This window comes from Cladophialophora immunda, assembly GCF_000835495.1.
Source record: "Cladophialophora immunda strain CBS 83496 unplaced genomic scaffold supercont1.2, whole genome shotgun sequence".
Taxonomy (NCBI): Eukaryota; Fungi; Ascomycota; class Eurotiomycetes; order Chaetothyriales; family Herpotrichiellaceae; genus Cladophialophora; species Cladophialophora immunda.
The window spans coordinates 608,591-633,243 of NW_015622542.1; the positions used below are offsets into that span (position 1 = coordinate 608,591).

General features: G+C 56.2%; 4 protein-coding genes across 4 annotated transcripts; 2 read left to right on the plus strand and 2 right to left on the minus strand.

Moving 5' to 3' along the window:
- Positions 1–252: 252 nt before the first annotated feature.
- PV07_02583 (uncharacterized protein) lies at positions 253–4,299 on the plus strand. Its single transcript, XM_016389205.1, has 3 exons — positions 253–2,203; positions 2,247–3,582; positions 3,627–4,299. Exons 1-3 carry the CDS (start codon positions 394–396, stop codon positions 3,997–3,999), a joined length of 3,519 nt encoding a protein of 1,172 aa, XP_016251107.1. The 5' UTR covers positions 253–393; the 3' UTR covers positions 4,000–4,299.
- A 152-nt stretch (positions 4,300–4,451) lies between these two features.
- PV07_02584 (uncharacterized protein) lies at positions 4,452–6,634 on the minus strand (the record flags this gene model as incomplete). Its single annotated transcript, XM_016389206.1, has 2 exons — positions 4,452–6,279; positions 6,371–6,634. The coding sequence occupies 2 exons, from the start codon at positions 6,632–6,634 to the stop codon at positions 4,660–4,662; spliced, it is 1,884 nt and encodes a 627-aa protein (XP_016251108.1). The 3' UTR covers positions 4,452–4,659.
- Positions 6,635–14,614: 7,980 nt separating this feature from the next.
- On the plus strand, positions 14,615–16,542 carry PV07_02585 (uncharacterized protein; the record flags this gene model as incomplete). The annotated part of the gene is made up of 5 exons (XM_016389207.1): positions 14,615–14,674; positions 14,791–15,118; positions 15,177–15,431; positions 15,489–15,881; positions 15,938–16,542. 5 exons carry the CDS (start codon positions 14,615–14,617, stop codon positions 16,450–16,452), a joined length of 1,551 nt encoding a protein of 516 aa, XP_016251109.1. The 3' UTR covers positions 16,453–16,542.
- A 7,363-nt stretch (positions 16,543–23,905) lies between these two features.
- Positions 23,906–24,234, minus strand: PV07_02586 (uncharacterized protein; the record flags this gene model as incomplete). The annotated part of the gene is made up of 2 exons (XM_016389208.1): positions 23,906–24,160; positions 24,199–24,234. 2 exons carry the CDS (start codon positions 24,232–24,234, stop codon positions 23,906–23,908), a joined length of 291 nt encoding a protein of 96 aa, XP_016251110.1.
- Between the last annotated feature and the right edge of the window lie 419 nt (positions 24,235–24,653).

Sequence of the window (24,653 nt, forward strand, 5' to 3'; positions counted from 1 at the left end):
TACTTGGTAGTAGGAGTGAAGGTCACCCAAATCTATAACTCTATTAGATAATTCGCCCTTGTGGTTGCTTGTCCAATCCAGCGATCGCCAGGCACGAGTGAGGCCAACCTGGAGGGGTTACAACTATCACTACTGTGCCGGCCACTGAGGATGTACGGATGGCTGCAGGTTCTCAGCCTCTCCCAGACCCCCTTCGGACGCATGCTTGCCAACCGTTGTGTTACACAGCACATGTTTGGTTGGCAACCACGATATGCCCGTGCCAACCAGACATGGACACGAGCCGCACAGCTTGGTCAATGCTCCCAAGCGCGGCTCTCTAAGAATCTTGTGTGTCTTTTGGCCCTGCAATGAGTACAGCATTTCATATCGTCCTCAAGAATCGTCCCTACAATGGAGGTGCACATCGCGAACCTTGACTCGAAGTTTACTAGAGACAGATTGAAAGATTGCCTGACTCCCATCCTCTCCGAATTCCAGATTCATGTCTTCGAAGTCCGAAAAGCAGTCGGCAAGACGTTCGCGACGCTCACAGTTACAGATACTTCCAAAGCCCAAAGCCTCTTGTCTAGAGCGCATGCTTACCCAACCCTCCTCTCGTCTCCTTCCGGGCGGAATGCGGTGTTCAACGTGAGTCGCAAGCCAGCGGATCCTCATTGGTTGCGTGTACTGCGCAAGGAAGAGAAGGACCGACTAAACCTCCAAGAATGGCAGAAGTCGTCGAAGCTGGCTGCCAAAACCCAAGATTCCGAAGGGGACGCAGGACTGAAAATTACAGCACTACGGTGTGGCCGTTGGGAGACACTGACTGGAAAGACTACATTTGTGCCTTATTTCGAGGTCTCTACCGAAGGCAAGCTGACAAGGGGTGCACGAGCGCTGGTGGTACAGATCACCGCCACGCCTTCCAAGCGCCACGATCTAGTTATGGATCTATCCTGCATATTGGCTCTTGCCATATCATGGGGAAAAACCCGCAGTACTTTGACAATCACGCTGATTACTTCACCAAGAATCTACGAGAATGAGGTGGCCGCGGCCAATTGTGACCTATCTACGATGTTCACAGCTTTACACATGGGCTCGCCGCGAGACAAGAGGTTTCGTGAGTGCACATTACCAGGTTCCCAATCTGGCGTTGTCGGCAGCTGCTTGACATACAGCATGGTCGTATCAACAGGATCTGTCAACCTACAACACCGCCTAAAGGCAATGACTTATCGCCGCTTTCCTATCACGACACTGCCCACCATGGCCGCTCCTCCACCATCGCCGACCCTTGCAGGGCAATTGTCCAGGTTGAACGCGCATGTTGCGGCGTTGAGGTTTTCCTTTGCCTGGAGATTTCAGGTACATGCATTGTGGGCCAACGGTGTCCTGTCTCCAACGGAAGTCCAGTATCTTCTACCAACCATGATTAGCTTGCTCGAACGGTCAGGCGAATCGGCACTCATTGCGGTCTTGCGACGACTCAATTTGCAACTATCTCATAATGATGCTACCACCGATCCTCAACAGGGTGCTGTGACTTACGCGCGGGAAAGTCTCGAACAAGGTTCGAATCTTTTGCTCGAATGTGACAGCTCGCACACCTCCCCAATTGACATGGTCTCGATTCACCGCGTCACCGTAACCCCAACTGGCATTTATCTCAATGGTCCCGAACTCACCGCCTCGAACCGTGTCTTGAGACAGTACCGTGCACATTCTGATTGCTTTCTGCGGGTTCTTTTTTCCGAGGAAGACGCAACGCGGATAGAATTCGACAGGGATACTTCCAACGAGCGAGTCCTTCAGGGTCGTTTCCTAACAATACTCCGTACTGGTTTGAACATTGCCGGCGAGCACTTTGACTTCCTTGGGTTTTCTCACTCGTCCTTGAGGTCACAAACATGTTGGTTCATGCGACCTTTTGTTCACGATGGCTCATTGTTATCTGCGAAGGGCCTCATCAGCAAGCTTGGCAACTTCAGCGCGATCAGATGTCCAGCCAAATGTGCAGCTCGAATTGGTCAGGCTTTCTCAGAGACCACATCTGCTGTGCGAGTTGAGCCTAGCATTGTCCAGATATACCCTGACGTCAAGGTCGGACGATACTTGTTCACCGATGGTTGTGGCACGATTTCAAGGTCGACCTGGAAACGTCTCCGAGGAAACGTGCGCGCACAGGACCAGCCTACCTCCTACCAGATTCGCTACAAAGGTGAGTGAACGCTGCCAGATGGCCTTTGCTGACTTCTTTGCAGGAGCCAAAGGAATGCTTACCGTCGACACCCGCCTTCAAGGGGACCAAATCCGGCTACGAGAGTCAATGGTCAAGTTCAACGGTAGCCCATCCGACGAGATCGAAATCTGTGGTTCAAATATGCGGCCGCTCCCTTTCAAGCTGAATCGCCAGATTATCAAAATACTGGAGGACCTTGGGGTGCCTGACTCGACGTTCGAAGGACTTCAAGAACAGGCTGTACAGCGGCTACGTCTCAGCGCCCTCTCGAAATCTGTCGCTGTGAATTTCATCAACGAACACCTCTCCGATGGCAGCAGCGGCTTGCCCACGCTTCTCAAATACCTAGATCACATCGGTGTTGATGCTACGGAGGACAGTTTTTTGAGAGAAATACTCGGAGCATTACTACAGGTCCAACTGCGAGAGATCAAATATCGAAGTCGCATCCTAGTTCCGGAAGCTCTCACACTTTACGGGATCAGCGACGAGACTGATTGGCTGGAGGAAGGTGAGGTCTTTGTCACCTTTTTTGATAAAAAGACTGGAGCCCATTCCTGCCTGAGCGGACGGGTGGCCATTACTCGATCTCCTGCTCTGCATCCCGGAGATGTGCAGCTTGTCCAGGCCGTAGCACCGCCGGAGAGTTCTCCTCTCTGGGACCTTCACAATTCCGTCGTCTTTAGCCAGAAGGGTACTCGCGACATGCCCAGCATGCTGAGCGGCGGCGACCTGGATGGCGATCTCTACAACGTCATCTACGATGATGAACTCTTGCCCAAGAGAACTGTAGCTCCTGCAGCATATCTGCCAGCAGTGCCCATGGATATCGGCCGCTCAGTCACTGCCGATGACATGGCAGGGTTCTTTGTGGACTTTATGCAAAATGACCAACTTGGCAGGATCGCCATCCTCCACCAAGTCTTCGCCGACCTGTACAGCACCTTTTCAAGCAATTGTCTCCTCCTCGCGGAGTTGCACTCAGATGCAGTGGACTTTTCCAAAAGTGGCGTCCCTGTCGACTACAAGAAGATCCCAAGAAGCCCCGAGTACAGACCCGACTTCATGGCTCCAAGCGCGAGTACCAAGGTTGAGAAAGGTATTAAAAGACCTGAAGAGACAGCTTTGCCTGACGGTCGCCATCGTTACCGCTACTACGAGTCCGACCGTATACTGGGTCGTTTGTATCGAGCTGTGAACGAAGATACCTTCTTCGAGGACCTCGAGGACGATGCTTCGTCGCTCTTCAGCAAGGCGGCTACCAATGTGCTGGGAGACATCCGCGATTGGGTGGTGACACATATCAGCTCCACGCGTGTTCAAGCTTTTCTCACGAGGGCGAGGGAAGTCAGAGACTAGTAAGTTCCGTGGTGACGACGCTGATGTGAGCTAACATGCACAGTTATGAATCGAGTCTGCTGGAGATAATGTCTCTTTACGCAGTTCGCCGGACGGAGCAACTCACTGAGAAGGAGGTGTTCATCGGCATGATCTTGGGTCGTTCCGGCGCAGGAAACAAACATCAACGAGAACAATCAGACTATATGAAGTCCCAGTTCAACCATGAACTTCGAGAAATCAAATCACGGATGAGATCTTTGACGGAGGATGACGACGACTCTGGGTTTGTTTGCCTCGCTGCTGCTTGTCTCGATGTGGCTGTGCGTGAGCCCAGCAATTTCAATGTCAAACTGAGCAGCTTCGGATGGTTTGCCGCAGGCTTATGTGTCCCTGATATCGTGCAAGAACAAGAAGGAAGCGTCTTCAGTGCATGAGAGATGTGTTATCGATCGTCCACGTCTGATGAATTGTGAGCATGAATGAAAAGATGCGGCTAAGAAGCGGGAGTGAGACTAATGAGTGTTTACTGCGTTAGCGAGAAGAGCCACCAGGACTTTATCTACGCTCACTCTGAGTGTGGAAGGCGTGGAATCATGTCTGGCTTGCGTTCTTGCTCGTGTGGCCAAATTTCGGTTCTATTAGTGATCATGATGGCAATGTACGGTCGAGTCGAAGGACGACCTGATGAATGATTGTTTTTGAAGCATCACACCATTGAACGTGAAGAAAGCCGGCCTTGCATCAACACAGGTTTAAGGGGTAATGTTCTAATCCTTGGGAAGTGAACCCTTAGATCCGGCAGCCTTGTCAAGCCATTCGAACAACCATTGACTCGTGGGGTGCGTCGTAAAGCAGGGTGTTGACCTCCGTCTCCTTCCTCGCCCCCGTTGAACGCAAGCTTCTGCACAAACGCCATTGGAATACATTCTTCTCTACCACAGTGGAGCGTCCGGCAGGCCGAGTTTTCGTTGCAAATTCTCCCAGGCCGAGGGATCAGCGCCGAGTGCAAGGCAACCGAGAAGCGTATGGGAGATACCCTATGAATGGCAAAGGCGTGCTCACCACTTTACTCCCGGTCTCAAGCTTAATATTTCCTATTCGGAACCACGATCCTCCTTAACCATAGCGGCCCCTTTCTCCCCGATGGCATACACCGTGGCCATGGTATTGGCACTGACCTCCATAGGCAAGACACTGGCATCAACGACCCTCAATCCCCTGACACCAACCACGCGCAGCCTCTCGTCGACTACTTTGCCCAGCGCACAGGTTCCCAGCGGATGGTTGATCAGCGTGACCGCCTCAGACACGGTGTCCCGTGCCGTGGCCGGATCCTGCACGTCGACCGCCTCGGCCGGGTAGACGCGCCGTTTGACGCGGGGTCTGATGTGCGGCGAGCGGAAGACGCGGTCGACAAATGCAAGGCCCGCGGCGAGGACGTCGACGTCGGCGGGGTGCGCAAGCAGGCCGTAGTCGATCCGCGGCTCGGCGAAGGGGTCGGCGCAGGCGACGTGGACCGACCCCCGCGAGGCCGGGTACATCAGGACGGCCTGCAGGGAGACGCAGGGGTTGGAAGCCGGAGGCGGGCCCGGCATGAACTTGGACATGTCGGCGTGCGTGTTGCGCGTGTCGCAGTACGCCGGGATGACGACGTACTGGATCGCCGAGGCGCACGGGGAGGCCAGCCGCGAGGCCAGGATGCTGGCTTGCTGGGCATCGAGGGGAGGTGGTGCTCCCGCCGCCGCCGCCGCCGCCGTGGTCGAGGTCGAGGTGAGAGTCGAGACGGTCCGTTCGAGTGTGCTCGCGCTCACCAGGGAGGCGTAGGATGTGAAACCGTTCAAGCCTGGAGCGTTGGCCAGGATGCCTTCTCGCGACTCGGCGTACAGTGCTTGCTGGGCCGGGAGGAATGCTGGGTCCAGGTATATGCTGTCCAGGCTGGTCTCCCCGTCCGCGAGTTCGTAGCTCACGTTGGTCATGATCTGCTCCTGTGCGTTGGCGCCGACGTGCGGGTTTTCAACCAGAGCACGAATCCCCGCGGCATGCAGGACCGAGGGGTCCCCTATACCCGAGAGCTCCAGCAGTTGCGGTGTCTGGATCGAGCCCGCGCTGAGGACGACTTCAGCTTTGGCCCGGACGGTATGGAGCTGGTCTCGGTCTCGGCCACCGTGGGCGAAAACCACGCCGCGAGCGGTTCGAGAGTCGTCCAGGATGACCTTGGTGGCGGTGGCTTCGGTCAGGATCTTGAGGTTGGGCCGGTCCAGGATCGGGGCAATGTACCCGGTCGCCGCGTAGCTGCGGGTGCCCCTGTTGACGCTGCGGTCGATCGTGCTCAACGACCCATACCAGCCCAGGTGGTCGCCCGAGTACGGCTCCTTGACCAGCGGAAGGCCGGACGTCTCCTTCAGAGCCTCGAGAAGGGCGTCTTCGGCGGCGTTCCTGGTGCTCGCCGACGAGGTGTGGATCGGGCCCTCCTGGCCATGCGTCGCCGCGTCGATCGGGTAGAAGTCTGGCTCGGGCGTTGTGGGAGGATCGTAGTGCTCGACCCGGTGGAAGTACGGCGCCATCTCGTCCCACGACCAGCCCGATATGCCCAGCTTTTTCAATTCGTCGAAATCGCGAGCCGACGGGTAGCAGTAGGCCATGAAGTTGATTGCGCTTGACCCCCCCAGGACTTTGCCGCGAGTGACATGGTGGGCTTTGTTGTTGTTGGCTTTCTAGATCGAGCCGTACCGGGCTGTGTCAGCCTTTTCGGTCATAGCAGGTTGAATCAGGTGTCCTCGGAGCAATACTCGGAGACACACGTACCTGAGGAACCGTGGTGAAATCCCAGGCGTAGTCGGGGTTCCGCAGCAGAAACGCTAGCGTCCCCGGAGTCTCGACCAGAGGGTCTCCGAGACGGTTCTGGCCGGCTTCAACGACTCCTACGCGCACACTGGCATCCTCGCTCAAGCGGGCTGCCACCACCGCGCCGGCGGTTCCGCCGCCCACGACGACATAGTCGAAGGTGTCTGCGAGAAAGGCGTCGAGAGAGCAGAATACGCCAGAGGCGGGAGGGTGTTCAGATTCCATGGGTGGCTGCTCATTCGTCTCCCATGGTTGAGACGGCGTAACTCGGCGAGCAGGCAGGCGTGTGCTGTTATAAAGACACCGCCTCCACCTCGGGACATGATGGCGGGCAGTGCTGTGGAGGTGCCTGACGCCAGCAAGCAGCCTGTTTCAACATGTGTAATACCTTTGTAGAACATGGAAGCGGGTAAGCACATCAACTAAGCATCTCGGCGAGAGATCTTGTGGAGCAACGAAATGGCCTGGTGTCTATCTTGATTGGATGAGCCGCGAGCCGCCTCGTTTAGATTGCAACGTTGTGATGTTGAGGATCTCACCTGTGTCAAAGGGAGGGAGGACAGAAGGGGCTCGTGCTCGTGCTGACTACAACGGGCTCGGGGAGGAGCCTTTCCCTTTCTTCGTCGTGAAGCACGTGAAGAAGACTCGTGCTATGCCAAACAACCGCGGCATGGATAGAAGGCTGACCATCGCTCGCATCCTCGACCATGTCACTTGTTGTCTGGTCCCTTCGGCCCGTCCCATTGAAGTCGTGGTGGCGTCTCTGCTCGCCAGGCCTCCCAGTCCGGTGCCACTCGCTGAGCAGGATGTCCCTCGAACAATGAATGCAAGGACCAAGACCAGCGATTCCGAGCCTAGAGAGTGCAATCAGACGTGCAAGGAGACGAGGCTTCTGGATCTGGTTCGTCCACTTTCCTTTTCGAATGCTTCCATGGCCACCGCTGGATCCACACGGTAAGCCGTAGATCCGATTTTCCCATCAATCCATCCTAACCGTGTATAGATGGATGGGCTGGAGACCCGCTTCTGGGGAGTCTGGGACCTGCATGGTCCTCTGATCTAGCCTAAGCGTCTACAGTGCACGGACGTGTCTCGATGCAAGACACAGCTCGGAATCTCACGTGTTTTTAGACGGCTCAACAGGTAAAGGCCGAGGGGCACAAAAACCAGTTTCTGTACTTCTGCAATTTCCTGGATTAACAATCGTGGAAACGAACATTGCCCCTCTCTCGACAACAGCCAGCAGACTCGTGCTGGGGCAAGTGTGGCCTACGGTAGCGGTGCAGAAGACGTCGACCTCTCGCCCCTCCCCCCCTCTTTCAAGGCTTGAGAGCGATGCCCTCGCCCATTTCCGTCGCCTGCTTCAGCCCCTTCTCGGCGGCCTCGGCGAAATCCTTCAAAAAGAGCCACCGCGCCTTCTCGTCCAGCCGCCTCGCCTTCCAGTCGTTCAGCGTGCCGTGCGGGAAGAACTCGACCTCGGCCTCCTTGTGGAGCAGGAACGTGTCGTGGGCGATGATGACGAAGACGTTGTCCGCGGCGTCGAATTCCTCGAGGTACTTGATCGTCAGGTTCGCGCGGTCCGTGTCGTGGGAGAAGTTCTTGGTGAGCACGTAGACCTCCTGGTCGGGCCGGTGGTGGTGGAAGACGTCGCAGAACGCGGCGCCGCTGCCGGGGCAGAAGCTCCGCGCCCGGATCGTGCTCGGGCTCGGGCCCGTGCTCGAGCTCATATCGAGGTCGATCTTCTTGGGCAGCGGCAGGTACTCGGTCGGCCGGTACTCGCCGCCGTGGTGGCAGGCGTCGCCGCCCATGAAGACGAAGCTGTCGGGCGTCACGCGCGCGAGGCCGCACACGTGGCCGACCGCGTGGCCGGGGGCGTCGACGATGTAGAACGACCCGTCGCCGAAGTAGTCCAGGGCCCGGAAGCCGCCCACGGTCAGGTCCCCGGCGGCGGCGAAGTCGACCTCGACCAGCTCCCGGCCCTGCCAGTCCGTCTCGAGTACCTGGCTGTTGGGGTTCACGGGGTACCCCGGGGTGAGGGCGTCGCGGAACCCGGGGCCGACGATCAGCTTCGTCGACGGCGGGAACGTGCTCGGGTCTCCCGTGTGGTCGTAGTGCCAGTGGCTCCAGATGATGGCCTCGATGCTCGTGAGGTCCATCCCGGCCCCCTGGCTCAGGATCTCCGACACGTTCTTCTCGACCGCCAGGCCCCACTTGTGGTCCTTGATGGTGTTGACGATGCTGGGCGCCAGGTTCTCCCAGTCCTGCCGGGTGCCGAGGTCGAACAGGATCTTGCGGTTCAGAGGGCCGTGCTCGATCAGAAAGCAGAACGACGGGCACGCGAGCTTGTCGTGGCCCGGGATGGAGGGCCCGAAGAAGGACGCCAGCGGCGCCTCGATCCAGGACGTGCTGTCGATGATCTTGACTGACACGGTCGAGTTCGACGGCGGGATGTTGAGCGCCGGCGGGGCCTTGGGCGGCACCATGTACAGACCGGCATCCTGAGCAGAAGACATGTTCGAGTCGCGGGCAATGAAAACAGCTTGCGGGTTCTGGTGGGCGGCACTTGAGTCTGAGTGAAACAGGGCAAAGGCTTTAGACAACTCTACTTGTATGGGAGTACAGTTACTGAGTGCTGGTGAACGGCTTGTTCCAGCATTATAACCATTGTGGCCTTCGGGCACTGTTGCCCGTCGTTTCGGAGAAGTCCAAATCCCCCGCGGCAGTGTCGTTCTCCTTGACAATTTCCCCACTGACAGCCATTTAGTTAACCTGGCCCTTTGCCCCGGGTGTCAATTCAACACGATAAAGCAATAAGAGCAGCGGGTCGAGGAATTTGGTGAAGTGGCTAGCGAGCCATATCAATAGTATGTGCCAGCTGTGTAGCCGCCAGAAAAAAGGTGCAACGTGCTGACGATTGTGCGAGAGAACGCCGCAGACAATACTTTTTACAAGGGACAACACAGCCATCACTAAATAATGCCCTGAGAAAGACAAGGCCAGCTGTGCCCGCCTCAGGTACTATAGCTTTCCCCCTGCTTTCATAGAAAGTGGTGACGGCCATTGCCCGTTCCGACTACTGGGCTTGTCCCGCAAAGAGCGGTTTGAGCCGCTTGATCATGCCGTCAAGGTTGTTTGATAATACATTACAAGTTGCTGGGACGAGGATTAGCAGGGATACGATTTCAACGCGTTGCATTGATCCAGAGGATGGATTATCACGCCGGAGCACGTACCAGGCCAGACCCATCGCTCCCTGATCATGTCCCGGTAGATCATGATCGGCAGCAGCTCTCTCTGGGTGGGCTTTTCGTATTTGTATTCGCTCTCCGCGACGATCTCGTCCATCATGGCGGTGATGACGAGTTCCTCCGGCCCAGGAATCTCCGAGAGGTGCCGGCCGAGAAGGTACCAGCACATCAACAGACCTGAATTCACGTCAATATACCTCGCACTACGCAGCAGTCCAACATATTCGCCGAGACTTACTGCCTTCGTAGGCGGCCAGAGGAGCATAGCACGGATAGTTCAAGCACGAGGTCTTCAACAAGTATCCCAGCCCCAGTCGCACGCGGACCAGCAGACACCGACAGGCTCGGACGATCGCTTTCATCAAGTCCGGGGGATTGTCGAGACGGTAGAGCTTCCCGATCCGACTCCGAGAGACCTCGTCGACGGGCAGGAGGGCGAGAGCCTTCATTTCGTTCAGCTGCACATTCGCATACAGGCGATAGTACGCGGCGTTGAGGACGACCAGCGCGTCAGCCATCAAGGGGCCTTGAGGCGCATCCGGAACGGTGGTGGCGTACGGATGCGTCCTCCACGCCTCTTCCCACGTATGGAGTGCAAGGCGGAGAGACTCCTCGTCCGGAGGCGGCGTCGCGACGGTTCCCATGTTGTTCCCAAGGCGCAGGGTACAGATGTGCGAGAGAATGACGCTGATCAGGGTCAACAGGCCGAATGGACTGATCGTGTCGTCGAGGGGGGCGCCCGAAAGAAGCTGCCGGAAACAGACCACAGAGGAAGTCGTGATATGGGGTGAATTCTGCCAGCTGATGCCGCCGGCCGACCACAGCTCTTCCGCACAGGGCAGCGTCCCGTCAAACTCGGTGTTGGAGCTCCTCAGCACCGCGTTGTCTTCGTTACAGAGCAACACTGCTCTGAGGACCGTGGTCCAGGCCACGCATCTGGCCGAGTCAGCAACGGAGCGGAGACGAGGGCACTAATCCTCGAACCACTCACCTGATCATGCTTTCGCGAAAGACCCAGCCTGTCCAGTCATTCGCGGAGGCCTTGGTCGCTTCCACGGAGGCTTCCCGACAGAGCTAGTGTGGATTAGCCGGTGCATCACCTGCAGATCTAGACCAAACGGCCGATACTGAAGACACATACCACGTGCAGTCTTGTGAAGGACAGTCTGGCCTGTCGTTGAATTCGATTGTCGCCTCCGTAGAGTCCGTACTGGCAGGTAAGGAGCCTCGTTTGCAACTCCCAGAGCTGGAATCCCGAGTCTCTTTGTCCTGAAATCACTAGATCTTCGCTCTGTGACGCAGCCCGGGGTTAGACTTCGATCACAATGGTTTTGAAGTCGAAAGCCAGGGTCGATTCCTCACATACCTCGCTCAGCAGCTTCAACACCGCGTGGTATAACCTGATGCTAACCTCTTGCTCGTTCAAGTAGACAGCTCCGCACGCCATGACCGCAAGCAGAAGAGGCGCTATGTGCAGGCATAGTTAGTGCTGGGGATAGTGTCACACAATCGGATCAGACAGGTGCTTTCCCACCTTGGATGGTGCCGATCGAGAAGGTCTGCGGATGGATGATGGGACAATGCGGTGCAAAGTGCTTGAAGAACCCTCTCACCAGCCTAATCACCATGTAGTTTGTGGGGAACACGAAATCGCTGAGTCGATTCTCGACGTCGAAGAGCTGCAGATTGATTTTCGCCTGTTCAATCTCGGATGGAATCAATCCCAGAAACAAACCGGACGATTGGTATTCTCCATTGTCGGGGTCAGCATGCCTTGCTGTCATGCTCTTGGCTGCATCTTCCGACCAGGGAAGGGCGTAAAATGGCTCCTCCCATGGCCATTGCACAAACGCGTCGTCCAGAAGCTGGAAGTCCATCTGAGGTCGCGTTGAGACCTCTGTACTTGCAGCAGGGGCTTGTACACGGTCCGAGATCGGGACTTTCCATCCTCGATCCAGACCCAGCTCGAAGGCGTTGGCGTTGGCGCCGACCCCGGCACACTGTGCGTTCAGAAGGGTGGACAACGATGGGAGGAGATGTGGGATGACCTGCACATTCGCTAAAGCACTTGCGTCCCCGCCATGAGTGGTGTCTGGCTGACGTTCGTGCACGATCTGGCCGTTGAGATCGAAGCTGGAGTCGTCGGATGCCGTGTCTGGGTTAATGCAAGAGATTGGTCCTTCCTGCGCGTCGGCTGACTTCCCGGCTCCTCGATGGAGGACTCGCATATGTCGCGAGATAACATCCTTGCGCGCGGACGTGAGACCACATATTGGACAAGCATGTGGTCTCTGCCAGCGATCTGCTTGTATTCCGCGCAATTGGTCAGCTCGGCAACTTCCCAACACTGACATCTTTGCAAGGGGAGCATTTCAACGAGTTACTCACGACCCAGTTCATGGCGCCGACAATGTTCCTTGCGCGTAAATGATTCGCCACAGACGCCGCAGAGATAACGACGTTCTTTCTGGCTCCGCGTCACGCCGTTCCTGCGCGGCTTGAAAAACCTCAGTTCCTCGGTCAGTGGGGCCCAAGCAGTGGGAAAGGGCGACACAGTTCCCGTGGCCATGATGGCTGATTTTCTAGGTAGCTCGACTTGAGTGGGAGAGAGACACTGGGGAAATCACAACATCAAAATGCTCTGAGCGGAGGAGGAGAACAAGCAGCTTGCCTCGGGTTTCAAGGGGAGCAGTATTGCAGGGACGCCCATTTCCCCCCGAGAAGGGCTAGAACTGAGGAATCGAGCAACGACCAGGCTGGGCAAGGTCCTGTGACTTGTACTCCATACTGAGTAAGGAGCAACTGACCTAGTCTTTGCTGGGCACTGGGGTAGCTAGTAGCCTCCTCTCCGTACGGAGGTAGATGGTGTGACCCCCCTTTTTGCGGGGGAAACTCGAACCCTGGAGTTTGCCGAGTGGGGATTTAATTGCATGGATGCCCGACGTTGGTCTTTGCGAAACTTACCTAGTCGTGAGTCGTACCGAAATCGAGTAGATCGCCAATCCCGGCCAGCTGCTTAAGCTCTGGGAGAAACTCGCTGGTGCTCAATGCATCCCCCACCAAGAGCCATGGGGTCGAGGGGCATACCGAGTAACTGTCGGCTAACACGAAGAGGGGTCGCGTTGTTGATGGAAGACCCGACCATATTATGAGGAGACTTTCCCTGAGAGAGCCCAGACGTTCATAAGTTCACAGGCTTGACCCTACGGTGCGTATTTGCGAGAGACTTCGTCCAGTGCTCAATACATCTCCTCTAAATCAGTTTACGGTGCTTTTTTCCTTAGCAAAGATGCCTGGCCGACTTGAGGGTAAAGTGGCGATTGTCACTGGCGGTGGAAGCGGGTTCGGAAAGGCCATTTCGACCAAATTCATCCAGGAAGGCGCCAAAGTCCTCATCGCCGAAATGAATGCGGAGAGTGGCCAGGCGGTCGCGAAGGAGCTTGGGTGCGCCGCAGTCAAAGCCGACGTAACCAAGCGCGAAGATTGGAAGACGGTCTTGCAGAAGTCCATTGAGTTGTACGGTGGCCCAGATATTGTCGTTAACAATGCTGGCACATGCTACTCGAACCAGGTAGGCACTCCAGCGACGGCCAGCCGGGCTGGTGGCCATGCCATGCTGACCATGAGCTGTTGTAGCCGTCCGAGGGCGTCCCCGACGAGGAATTCGATCTCACCTGTGCCGTCAATTTCAAGTCGATTTACCTGTCCGTGGCTGTCATCATACCGTGGATGAAGGAGCACAAGAGCGGCGGTTCATTCATCAATATCGCGTCCACGGGGGCCACCCGACCGAAACCACGGCTCACATGGTACAACGGAACCAAGGCTGCCGTTTGTTGTGCCTCGAGGTCGCTGGCACAGGAGTATGCCCCTAACAACATCCGATTCAACTCGATATGCCCGCAGTTCGCCAGCACTGGACTGTAAGACCCGTGATATTCCAAGCGTTGTTGAACAATGGCTAATATACCCTCGACGCGCAGGTCCCATAAGTTCCTCGGCAAGGAGAATACCCCAGAGAATCGCGCCTACTTCGTGTCCTTGATTCCCTTGGGACGATTGACCGACGTTACGGACATTGCTAATGGTTGCTGCTATCTGGCAAGTGATGAGGCGAGCTACATCACCGGCACGGAGTTGATTATTGACGGCGGTCGAAGCGCCTAGAGACGCTGGGCTTCAGCCAATATAACACGAGATATTGTTGAGATAAGATATGCCTTCAACAGATTGCCGAATGGACATGTCTCCTTGACCGCATGAATACACTGCCGTAATGCTCTAAGTACCAGCTAAATGGTCACTGAAAGGCTCACCGCTCAAGACCAAGACTGCCGAGCGACTAATGGGCACCGACGATCTGCGCACATGGGCAGCTTGATCCACGACCGTCTCTCCATGGTGCACGACTGGTCCCTGAGCACTTCCCAAACGGCCAAGCTGGCACATGCTCTGAAGGCCTTGCTCTGTATTCGACCAGGATCCGGCGAATCTCCGCTCCGCCCCCCCTATTTTCCCCACTCAAACTACTCCGTATCACCTAGCGGTATGGGGTGACCAGGGCCGTCGTGGACGGTGTGCCTCTGGTGCAGATACGGAGCGCGGAGTGGCCACCACGCGGTGGCTGAAAGCTTGGTTCTGGCCACGAGGCGGTCCTTTCGCAAGGCCGATGCTCGGGGGTGCTGGGTTGATACCACGGATCCGATAGCAGCAGGTGAGCTGGTGGGCTGATGGGCTGGTGGGCAGAATAGAAATATGTCTGGCCAGCAGCCTTGTGGGCTCATTCCTATCTCTCCTCCACGTTGCTGGCTTGTCAGCGTCATATGTGGGCTTGCACAAATACCTTCCCGATCCATATGATCGCTCCTACCTGGTAGTGCCATCTCGCTGCTAGGTAGCAACCTCGTACACTCTCACACTCAATCGACGCCGTCCACCGATCTTCGTTTCAGACAAAATGGCAGCCGAACAGCACAAAGGCTGGTTCAAGGACCAGATTAGACTGGTGACTATTCTGGTGAGTGGAAAAAGACCCAACCCTGGGTTCAAGCACCCATCTCGGACATTCGTCAATTGAATGCCACATCTCAAATAAGCAGATGGCTTCAGTGGTTTAACTGTGCGTTCCGACAGATCACCATCTTCATCTCTCTGGGGTCCTTCACCTATGGCTACTGCAGCTCCATCATCGCCACCACTCTGGGCCAGCCGGATTTCTTCAAATACCTGAACCTCGCCACCGAAGGTCCTGGCTTATCCCATACAAATGCCATCACCGGTGCCATGAACGGCCTTTTCCAGGCCGGTGGCTTCATTGGGGCGCTCTCGATCGGCCCTCTCTGCGACAAGTTCTCACGACGAGGCGGCATTGGAATTGCCGCTGCTACCTGTTTGGTTGGCGGCGCTCTGCAGTGCGGATCCGTCGATGTCGGCATGTTCTTGTTCGCGAGAGCACTGACAGGTATGGCCACTCCGACATCCACGCGGACTGGAGAGGACCAGAGAGCTAACTCCTGTAGGCATCGGAACTGGCATGATCGTGTGTGGAGTGCCGCTCTACCAAAGCGAGGTCTCGCCACCTCATACTCGTGGTGTCATCGTGGGAGTTCACGGAGCCTTGCTCTGCACCGGTTATTCGGTGGCTGGCTGGGTCGGCTACGGCTGCTTCAGCTACACCGGGCAGTTCCAGTGGCGTTTCCCCCTTGCTGTACAATGCTTCGCGCCCATAATGGTGCTTCTTGGACTCTTCTTCATTCCCGAGAGCCCTCGTTGGCGTAAGTAGTTTTCTCACAGTTGGCTTGGAACGCGATGGGCTAACTAATGCGTCACAGTGGTCCTGCACGACAAACACGATCAGGCCTACAAGGTGATGGAGTACCTCCACCGTGACCCCAAGGACCCCGAAGGCATCCTCATCAAAGAGGAATTCTATGCCCTTCTGAAGCAACTGGAACTCGAAAAGCTTCGTGGCGGTGGAGGATACAGGGAGCTCTTTACCGGCTGGCCGAACCGAAAGCGTCTGCTCTTGGGCTTCTTCACTGTTTTTGGGGGTCAATGCACCGCCACCATTGTCATCAACAATTACGGTGTTATTCTATACACTGCCCTAGGATACGTGGCCCCGACTACACTTGCCTTCACGGCCGGATGGGTGACAGTTGGGGTGGGTGGAAACGCGCTGTCCGCGCTGATCGTTGACCGGGTGGGACGCGTGAGGCTAATGAGTGAGTCTTGGTGTCGAATGGTGTGTTTTTGCTCTGCTAACCGGTGACAACCACAGTAATCGGATTCTCCGGGTGCCTCATGGCCCTCATAGTCGAGATGGCGCTGTTGGCGACCTACAAGGGAACCACCAACAAGGCCGGGCTCGCGGCGGCCGTGTCCTTCCTCTTCATCCACGTCGGCTTCTACAGCTCGTGCATCGACGCCGTGACCTACATCTACTGCACCGAGATCTTCCCCAACCACCTGCGCGCCCGGGGCTCCTCGATCTCCGTGTCGGGCCTCTTCTTCGCTACCGTCATCTACACCTGTGCCGCGCCGACCGCCTTCGCCAACATCGGGTGGCGCTACTACATCGTGTTCGCCGTCACGACCGCCATGATCGTTGTTTCGGTGTTTCTCTGGTGGCCTGAGACCAAGGGGTTGTCGCTCGAGGAGATCAACGCCCTCTTTGGCGACGAGGTCGCCGTGGACGTCGGACACATGACCAAGGAGCAGAGGGAGGCGCTCGACGAAAAGATCTTCGCGCAGCAGATCGAGGGCGTCAACGAGCCTGAGCACGAGAAGGCTTGACAAGTCGTTTCTGCCAGCTTGCCAAGGTCCGGAATGTTATATCCCGACCACCAGGAGGAGTTCGTGATGGAAATGAGATCGACAAGAGAGGGAAAACTGCAAAAAGGACTGATGGGTTCGATAGGAAATTGTAATTAGGGAGGTTCATCCTCGCTCGAGTGTCATCCCCAAACAAGGCAAAGCCCAGGTTTCCATCATTTTCGTTTCCAGGAGCTCTTAGTCTCGGTCTCTCTTTGTTCTTTGTTGGTACTTCTACAGCACGGAACAAGACAGGTGGGACAACCATTCACATCAGCCTCGTATCTCTCTTGACCTCTCATCCCGACGTTTCCACGGCATCCCTGGGAACTCACGTGCAACATTGACTTTCTAGTCGTCCGTGTCTGCTTTCAACGCCGGGACCTCAATGTCCAGCAACGGCGCATGCTGCTGGGTCCCGAACGTGTCTCGCTCGCCAACACTGCCCTGCAACTGGGTCAGGGGTCGTTTGAACGTACACTTCCACCCGAGCGCGGGCTCGAAAAACATGCACGTTAGGATATCATCGTCGGTCAAGCGGTAGAGCGTCTTCATCGCGTCCCGGGTGAGCACGTCGCTGTCGCGGACGTGCCTCCAGATCGCGGCGTCGTCGAAGAGAACGTCGAGCGTGATCTCGTACGGGCCCGAGTTCTTGGACCGGATCACGGCGGCGAGGTCGACCATCCTGGGGCGCGGGCTCGCAATCTTGGGTCTTGGAGCTGTGGAATGCGCATGACGGCTGTTAGCTTCGAGTTCACTCCCCATATAGCACGGTTCGGCGGCCGGGAAATACCTCCCCTTCTTTGAACTTACCTTTGGGATATGCGAGGGCCAGATCCTCTGCGCGGCGGACCGGTCGCTTTGTGGGGTCAGGCTTCGTCTTCACGGCATCCGCGCGGCCGACGAAGAGAGTCTCGATCGGGAAGAAGCGGAGCGGATCGTCGACGTCCATGAGATGGTAGACGCTGAACTTGTACACCGGCCCCACGGACTGCTCCAGCGGCGTCAACGGAGAGGCGAAGTTGCCCGCGGTGGCCAGTTGTCCTGGATACTCCGCGTGGAGCACCATGACTCTCGCCAGGCCGGCGATGGCGTCGGCCTCGTCTTGGGTCGCGGCAACCACTTCCCCCAGGACCCCGATTTCGTGACTGACCGTGGTGGCCGTTTCTAGCGGGCCCATCACAGCATTCTTTCCATAGACGTGAAATATCAGCGAGGGGCCGCCCGCCTCGCCCAGGGTGGGAAAGGCTGCCTTTGTCCTCGGCCGGACGGTCTGTTCGAGGAATTGGTCGATACACGATATAAGAATGGGATCTCGAATCCCTCCGATGAAGGCCGAGCGGAAGCCAATCTGCGCGGCGCCTTCGAGCTTGATCTGGTATGTTGGGGTCGGGACAAAGGTCGCCCCGTGGATGAGGATGGATCGGTTGTCGGCCTGCTGCTTGAACTGGACGTTGTCCAGATGCAAGACTCCCCCCGGTCCGGGAAGGCGATCAGGACGAGTCTTCTCGTACATGGTGTGCGCGGCCACGGACCGCGGGATGCACCGCTGGCCTGGGGTGACGGGCGTGAGCACGAAACTGTCCTCCTCCATGAACGCTAGGATGGAGCGGCCCTTGGGCACCGCACACTGCCCGCCGCACTCGACAATCTTGCCCATATGCCACGCCGGGTCGCGATGGACCCCGCGGTGCATGCTGTATGCTGCAAAAGGTGCGGGATCGTACGACCGTCCGGCGATGATGATGTCCACTTCGGGGTCCTCCAATGCTTTCATAAAGGGCTCAGCACCCATCTGTGCGACAATGGCGACGGCGTCGGTCACATCTTCCTCTTTCAATGCTGGGCCCGGTCCGCAGGGCGTGACGGCGCCCGCCTGCAACTGCTTCAAAATCGTCTGTCGATCGTTCGCGAACTTGATCGTCGAGACCTTGAACCTGTAGCCTTTTGCCTCGCTGATCTCGCGCACCACGTTGACGAGGAAGTCGACTTGCTCGTTGGTCCCCGCGCCGCCGGCGGAGCTGATGAGCAGTTTGATGCCAAAGTCGGCGCAGGCCTCGAGGACTGGCGTGAGATCGTGCGCAAAGGCTTGCTTGCTGACAATGGTCCGGCCGGAGCCGAGCATATACGGGCCCGGGTCGGTGGAGCCGCTGTCCATGATGATGGCGTCTGGACGGGTGCTTTCGTCCATGACGGTTGTCCAGAAGTCGACCATGTCATAGCCATAGCCCAGCATGGGCGCCGGCGCAAAGATTTTGATGGGATAGGTTTTGGCGATCATTCTGGCGGTCTGCTTGCTCGAGTCAGCCTCTCTATTGACCAAGGAGACACAACGGTATTCACCTTGTTCCTTCTTTCAAGCGTTGTAGCTCTTGAGTTATGAGATGGATTGCTTCAATGAGTTGGGCTCATCTGTCGCGCTGTCGGATCGATCGCTTCTCCGCTGTCGGAGAGACTGCGAAGCCTGACTGGTGAGCGTCGATGGAGGTGTCAGTTCGAGATCGGACAGCCGCAGCCTTGCGTTTCCCGACACCGGTCCAGGCTGAGCCGTCAACGACGATGTTGTTCATTGCAGTCGGGACAGCTTCGGAGGCCGCCCCCCACTACGAGGTGCTGCTTGCTTCTCTCCCATGTTTCTTGCCTCTCGCGCTGTCTACCGAGTATTCTCCCTTCATTCCCCACTCCAATTTCCCACTCAAAAGCAAAAGCTTGTGCCGACCCCAGAATTCTTACCCCGGATTCGATATTCCGGTCACCAGCTTGTGCCGGGCCACTGTCAACATGTGACATGTTCCCTTGCGTTCCACTGCTGGAGTGGATTGGTTGGAGAATCCCTTCACGTCGATTCCCGTGCAAGTTTCGGGCAACCTCGATAGGTCGCTGCAATCGGCCGGCCTACGATACCGGTGGGGGTTTTGGGTACCACGGCTCAGCATGTTCTGGTCCCGGTAGCCATGACTGCCACCCTGTCCGGGTCTCTGCTTTACACAAATATCAATCCCCGTGGTCGATGATTTTTCGTCTCTCATTGATCTCGCCTTCCAATATTCAAGATCAAGTCGAGTTTATCAGCAATTTCGTTCATCATGGGGTCTCTCGGCTCCTTCCAACAGACCAAGTCTCTCGCCGATGTCAAAAACAAGAAGCTGCTGCATTATAAGGGCTTTATTGACGGACAATGGGCCGATGCGGTTTCTGGCAAAACGTTCGAATTGATCGATCCAGGGACAGGTAATATCAACGGCGCCCGTTCACCCAGCGGTAGGCCATGCAGATCTGACGAGCTGAATCTGCAGGTGAAAGCATTGCCACATTCCCCGAGATGGGAGCGGCAGATACAGCCCGGGCCATTGAGAGTGCTTCCAAGGAATTTGCAACATGGAAGAATACCTCAGGCCGGGACCGCGCCAGGATGCTGAGGAAGTGGAATGATTTGTGCTTAGAAAACACCGAGGACTTTGCCTTGATCATCACCTTGGAAACAGGCAAGCCGCTGTACGAGGCGAGGGCCGAAGTAATCTACGCCTGTAGCTTTCTTGAATGGTTTGCCGGCGAGGCTGAAAGGTGATATATCCTCTGTTTTTGTTCGCCACCAAGCTCATGAACGCTGCCTCCTGCTGACAATTCGGATCAAACTTAGGACTCACGGTGAAAATATTCTTACCGCCAACAGAAAGCAGAGACTCGTCACCATGAAGCAGCCGATCGGGGTGGTTGGATGTCTGATGCCTTGGAACTACCCGATGGCTATGATTACTCGTAAGGCTAGTGCTGCCATCGCTGCCGGATGCACCACCATCTGGAAGCCGGCTGGCGAGACGCCTCTGTCCGCTGGTGCCATGGCTGTTCTTGCCATTGAGGCGGGCATTCCCGCTGGGGTGATTCAAATCATCACCAGCTTGACAACCGTGGCAGAGGTAGGCAAGGAAATCTGCACCAACAAGTTGGTGAAGAAAGTCAGCTTTACGGGCAGCACGAGGGTCGGCAGGCTGTTGATGGAACAATGTGCACCGACAGTGAAGAAACTTAGCCTGGAACTCGGAGGAAACAGTCCCTTTATTGTCTTTGACGACGCGGATGTTGACGTCGCCGTCGAGGCGGCCGTTATGGGTGAGTAGTGTTGCCAGAGGAGATCCTTCAAAGGGCACGAGCCATTGAGTTGCTGACGGAAGCGATAGCCAAGTTCAGAAACACCGGTCAGACGTGCGTGGCCGCCAACCGTATCTTCGTCCAAGATGGAATCTATGATAAGTTTGCCAAAGCTTTGTCCAACACGATTTCGACGTTCAAGATCGGTCCAGGAACTCAGGTACCGCACACTCTGTGACACTTCGGGTACAGTGAATGCATGTGCTGATCAGGACTACAGGACGGCGTCTTCGTTGGACCTTTGACCCATGAAAACGTCCTATCGAAAGTACTGACTCACATTGAAGGTCTGATTTCATTTCCCTCGGCATGATAATTACCCAATGCTGATACAGATCGCAGAGGCCAAGAGCAACGGAGGCAAGATTATCTTAGGCGGCAACCGAGTTGATGGCACCAAAGGCTATTATGTCCAGCCGACCATTATTGCAGGTCAGTTTTGCTCTCGAACCGCAGACCTTACTCCCGTTCGACCTGCAAGCTGCTAACGAAACCAACACTATGAACAGATATGCCGCGTGGCACTATCACCGAGCGAGACGAAGTCTTCGGTCCTGTTATCCCCCTGTATAGGTTTCATACAGAGGAGGAAGTCATCGAGCTCGCGAACAATGTCGACGTTGGGCTGGGTGCCTTTGTCATGACGTCCAGCATGCCCAGACAGTGGCGTGTAACAGAAGCCCTGGAGGTAAATTTCCCCATTAGACCGAGCTCGTCCAGTGGATAATTTCCTGACACCGAGTGACTTAGGTTGGTGTTGTCGGCGTGAACATTGGGCTTCTTTCCGCCGCAGAAAATCCCTTCGGTGGCGTGAAGCAGTCCGGCTTCGGCAGGGAAGGTGGACGTCAAGGCATCGACGAGTACCTTGTTCTCAAGAGCATGTTCTTAAATGTTGCAAGTGGTTGATTGAGAGAGGAAGATGGCAGGTGGCAGACGGGAACTTCTCTTGAGACGAATGACAGAACACATAAGAACCCAACAACCGTAGCTCCCTGCACCTGTTTCGGATCTATAGTGCAGTAAGAAAGCACTCAGAATGACTCTTTGAAAGATTGCTGCCTTTCGAGGAACTGCCATCCTGCCGTGGCGGTGCACGACCAGACAGAGGATATAAATGTCGCTGTGATCTACCACTCTAGGTCCAACGAATCTGAATTGGGATAATATGTACTTCCGCATCCGATCAATCCTGGTCAAAACCCGCCTTTAAGAGTCACTCCCCCCGCAGCGGCATCAAACTCTGCGCATTCATTGATCCCAACAACGTTAAAGACATCATAAATGCCCCCAGCCTTGTCCTCTCGCTCGGTCACTATCCCAGTGTCGCGAAGCTCCTTCATCGCGCGACGGGTCGAGTTATAGACCTCGGCCAACGACAAGATAGACCAAATGACAATCTTGAACCCCATTTCTTTTGCCTCCTCGGCACTGATGACCGGGGTGACCCCGCCGTGGACAATGTTCAGTAGACACGGGATGGGAGCCAGAGCTTTGACCGCCGCGCGGGCCTGCTCTTTGGACACGAGGCCCTCGAAGAAGGCGACGTCGGCACCAGCCTCGTGGGCGGCCTTTAACCGTCGGATGGCCTCGTCGAATCCCAGGGACTGGAGAGAGTCGGTCCGTGCGATGATAACCAGGTCACGGCCCGATGCCTCCCTCGCCATGCTCGCCGCGCGGATACGCGTCAAGTATGTCTCCAACGACACGAGCTCTTTGTTGCGCAGGTGACCGCAGCGCTTGACGAACGCCTGGTCCTCAATGTGCAACGCAGCCACGTTACCTTCGATGTACGTTTTCGCCGTCCGGGCCGCCGACAGGGACGAGCCAAAGCCCGTGTCAGCGTCCGCGATCACTGGCACGGACCAGTCCAACCCGGCGATCATGCTGGCGTTGGCGGCCATTTCGGTCATGTTGATGATCCCAAGGTCCGGCGCTCCTATTCGCGAGGCTGCTGTCCCTGCGCCCGTCATATAGAGCGCATCGAAGCCGATGCTCAGGGCTATTCGGGCTGTGTATCCATCGAACACCCCAGGACACACCACGATCTTCTCAGGGTCGTTGATCATGTCGCGGAGGATGGATGCGGCTTGTCGCCATTGTTTCTTGCCCTCGCCGTTCTGCTGGGCCGCGTGAGTGCTTCTTGTGGTCATCTTTCCTGAGAGAATGGAGCTAGAATGGAAAAGTTCTGCGTGCACATTCACACTATTCCGCACCACTGCCTCGGGTCGTCTATCGAAGCCTGTTTAAATTTATATTGGAGTCTCAGAGGACGTTTTCGTAGGCAAAGGTACGGACTACTTAGGGCTGCAAGACGCGATACATGCATACGAGTACCTCGTGTCAAGTCACCTGTGTGTACCAGAGAACCACTGTGCGGGATTGTATTTATGCAACTGCACCAATAATATTGCTGGAATCGTGGACGACCAAAGAGGCAAGCTTTAACCCCACTGAGTGGGGAGCTGTGGAGTTAAGTGGGGTTTTTCGAGCAACTACCAGCAGAACCACCAAGGCTCGCTACAAGTGAGTACCTAGCGATAGTCGGCGCCGGACTGTGCCCCCAGGAATTCGAACCCCGGCCGGCCGGGACCCATCTTTAGCTTCGGTGGAAATTGACGAACAAGCGATCGGAGGTTGCGAGTCCGGATGTCCACCTGCGAGTTCGGGTTTGCCATGTCCGGTGCGCATGTGTACGGCCGATCGGAGGTTGGCACTTTGTAGGAGATGGGCTGGCTGGACGCTGCTGGTGCTGGCCAGTGGCTTCTCACACCCCTCGTGGTGAAGAGCAAGATCGATGGTGAAAAGCCGTCACCCTTAGAGCTGGGATGCGGATCATCGAGAAGCTTGACGCTGCGAGGTCCACGGATTTCAAGGCATTCGGGAATGTTTGGCGTTTCAAAGCCCGGTGGACAAATGCACAGGGGCACATCACTCATGATATACTCGTCTCCAAGACCAACCAGAGCTTCGACTCCGTGCCTTTCGCCTGATTTTCGGCAACACAGTTGTGCTGCTGTCGACTCTATCTGACTAATGGTGCTCCGCTGCTAGCATCAATCACATTGAGCCATGCTGAGACGGAAACGTGCTCGCCACGTCCCGCAGACCACCGCCGTCCGTATCGGGAGCGTTTCTCTGGGTGTTGACAATTGTCCACGGTGTTGTCGGGAGAGCTTCTTCGTGACTTGAAGTGTGCTTGCAGTTACATCTCCAACTGCCCTCCTGATCGCCTGTCCCATTCGAAAGCATCCCGAAACAATGAGCACCTGAATCCAGCCGAGTACCATCAGTCCCGTGAGATGCTGCACCGAGACATGCGAACCACAAGCTCAGAAATTAACTGTCCTGCCTGATCTGCCGTCATATTGTTCTGGAAGGCGACCTGCTCGAGACTTGCCCCCTTAGCGACGCGCTCCGCCATCGAGTGCCCGAGCTTGGTACGAGCCGAAAGGTCTTTGTTGTCGAGCAGGCCTCCTTTGTCGCCTGACTTGCTGTTGTCCGTTGAGTTGGCGCTCTTTGTGACACCGCAAGCGTCAGTGATCTGTACACACAAGGATGGGGGAAACTCTTTTTGCTTACATCTTCAGTGGTGGACGAAACCTTGTTTGAATCCATCTTGGCATCAACAACAGAGATTGTTGGCACTGAGGTTATGTCGTGGAACCAGGTGTGTGCAGATCTTGTTGAGATCAGACTGAGTCAAGAGGTTCAGAGATACCTTTTTAAAGGCAGTGGACTGGATCAACACTTCGGCGCGTACCTCCCACTTCTTCACCAGATATGCCTCATTCACCAACGTTGTTGCGGTCTGTTTTATTCATTCTGCCTACTTCCGCGGCAGCGACTCCGTGTGCTATGTCAAGAGATGGGAACCCTCTGCTCGCGTAATGTATATTCACTTCACTCAAGGCATCTCATTCAACCAGTCTCACAGCGTATTGTGGGAGGCGCGCTTTTGGAACACCGCGCCCGCGCTTCTGCAAAACAATTGCCGTCCCTGAATGTGGCTGACTCCTAATGATTGACTGCCCTCA

Coding starts and splice junctions, on each gene's coding strand:
- PV07_02583 (XM_016389205.1), top strand. CDS start 394: ATGGAGGTGCACATCGCGAACCTTGACTCGAAGTTTACTAGAGACAGA. Junction 2,204..2,246: donor CTACCAGATTCGCTACAAAG/GTGAGTGAACGC, acceptor ACTTCTTTGCAG/GAGCCAAAGGAATGCTTACC. Junction 3,583..3,626: donor GCGAGGGAAGTCAGAGACTA/GTAAGTTCCGTG, acceptor TAACATGCACAG/TTATGAATCGAGTCTGCTGG.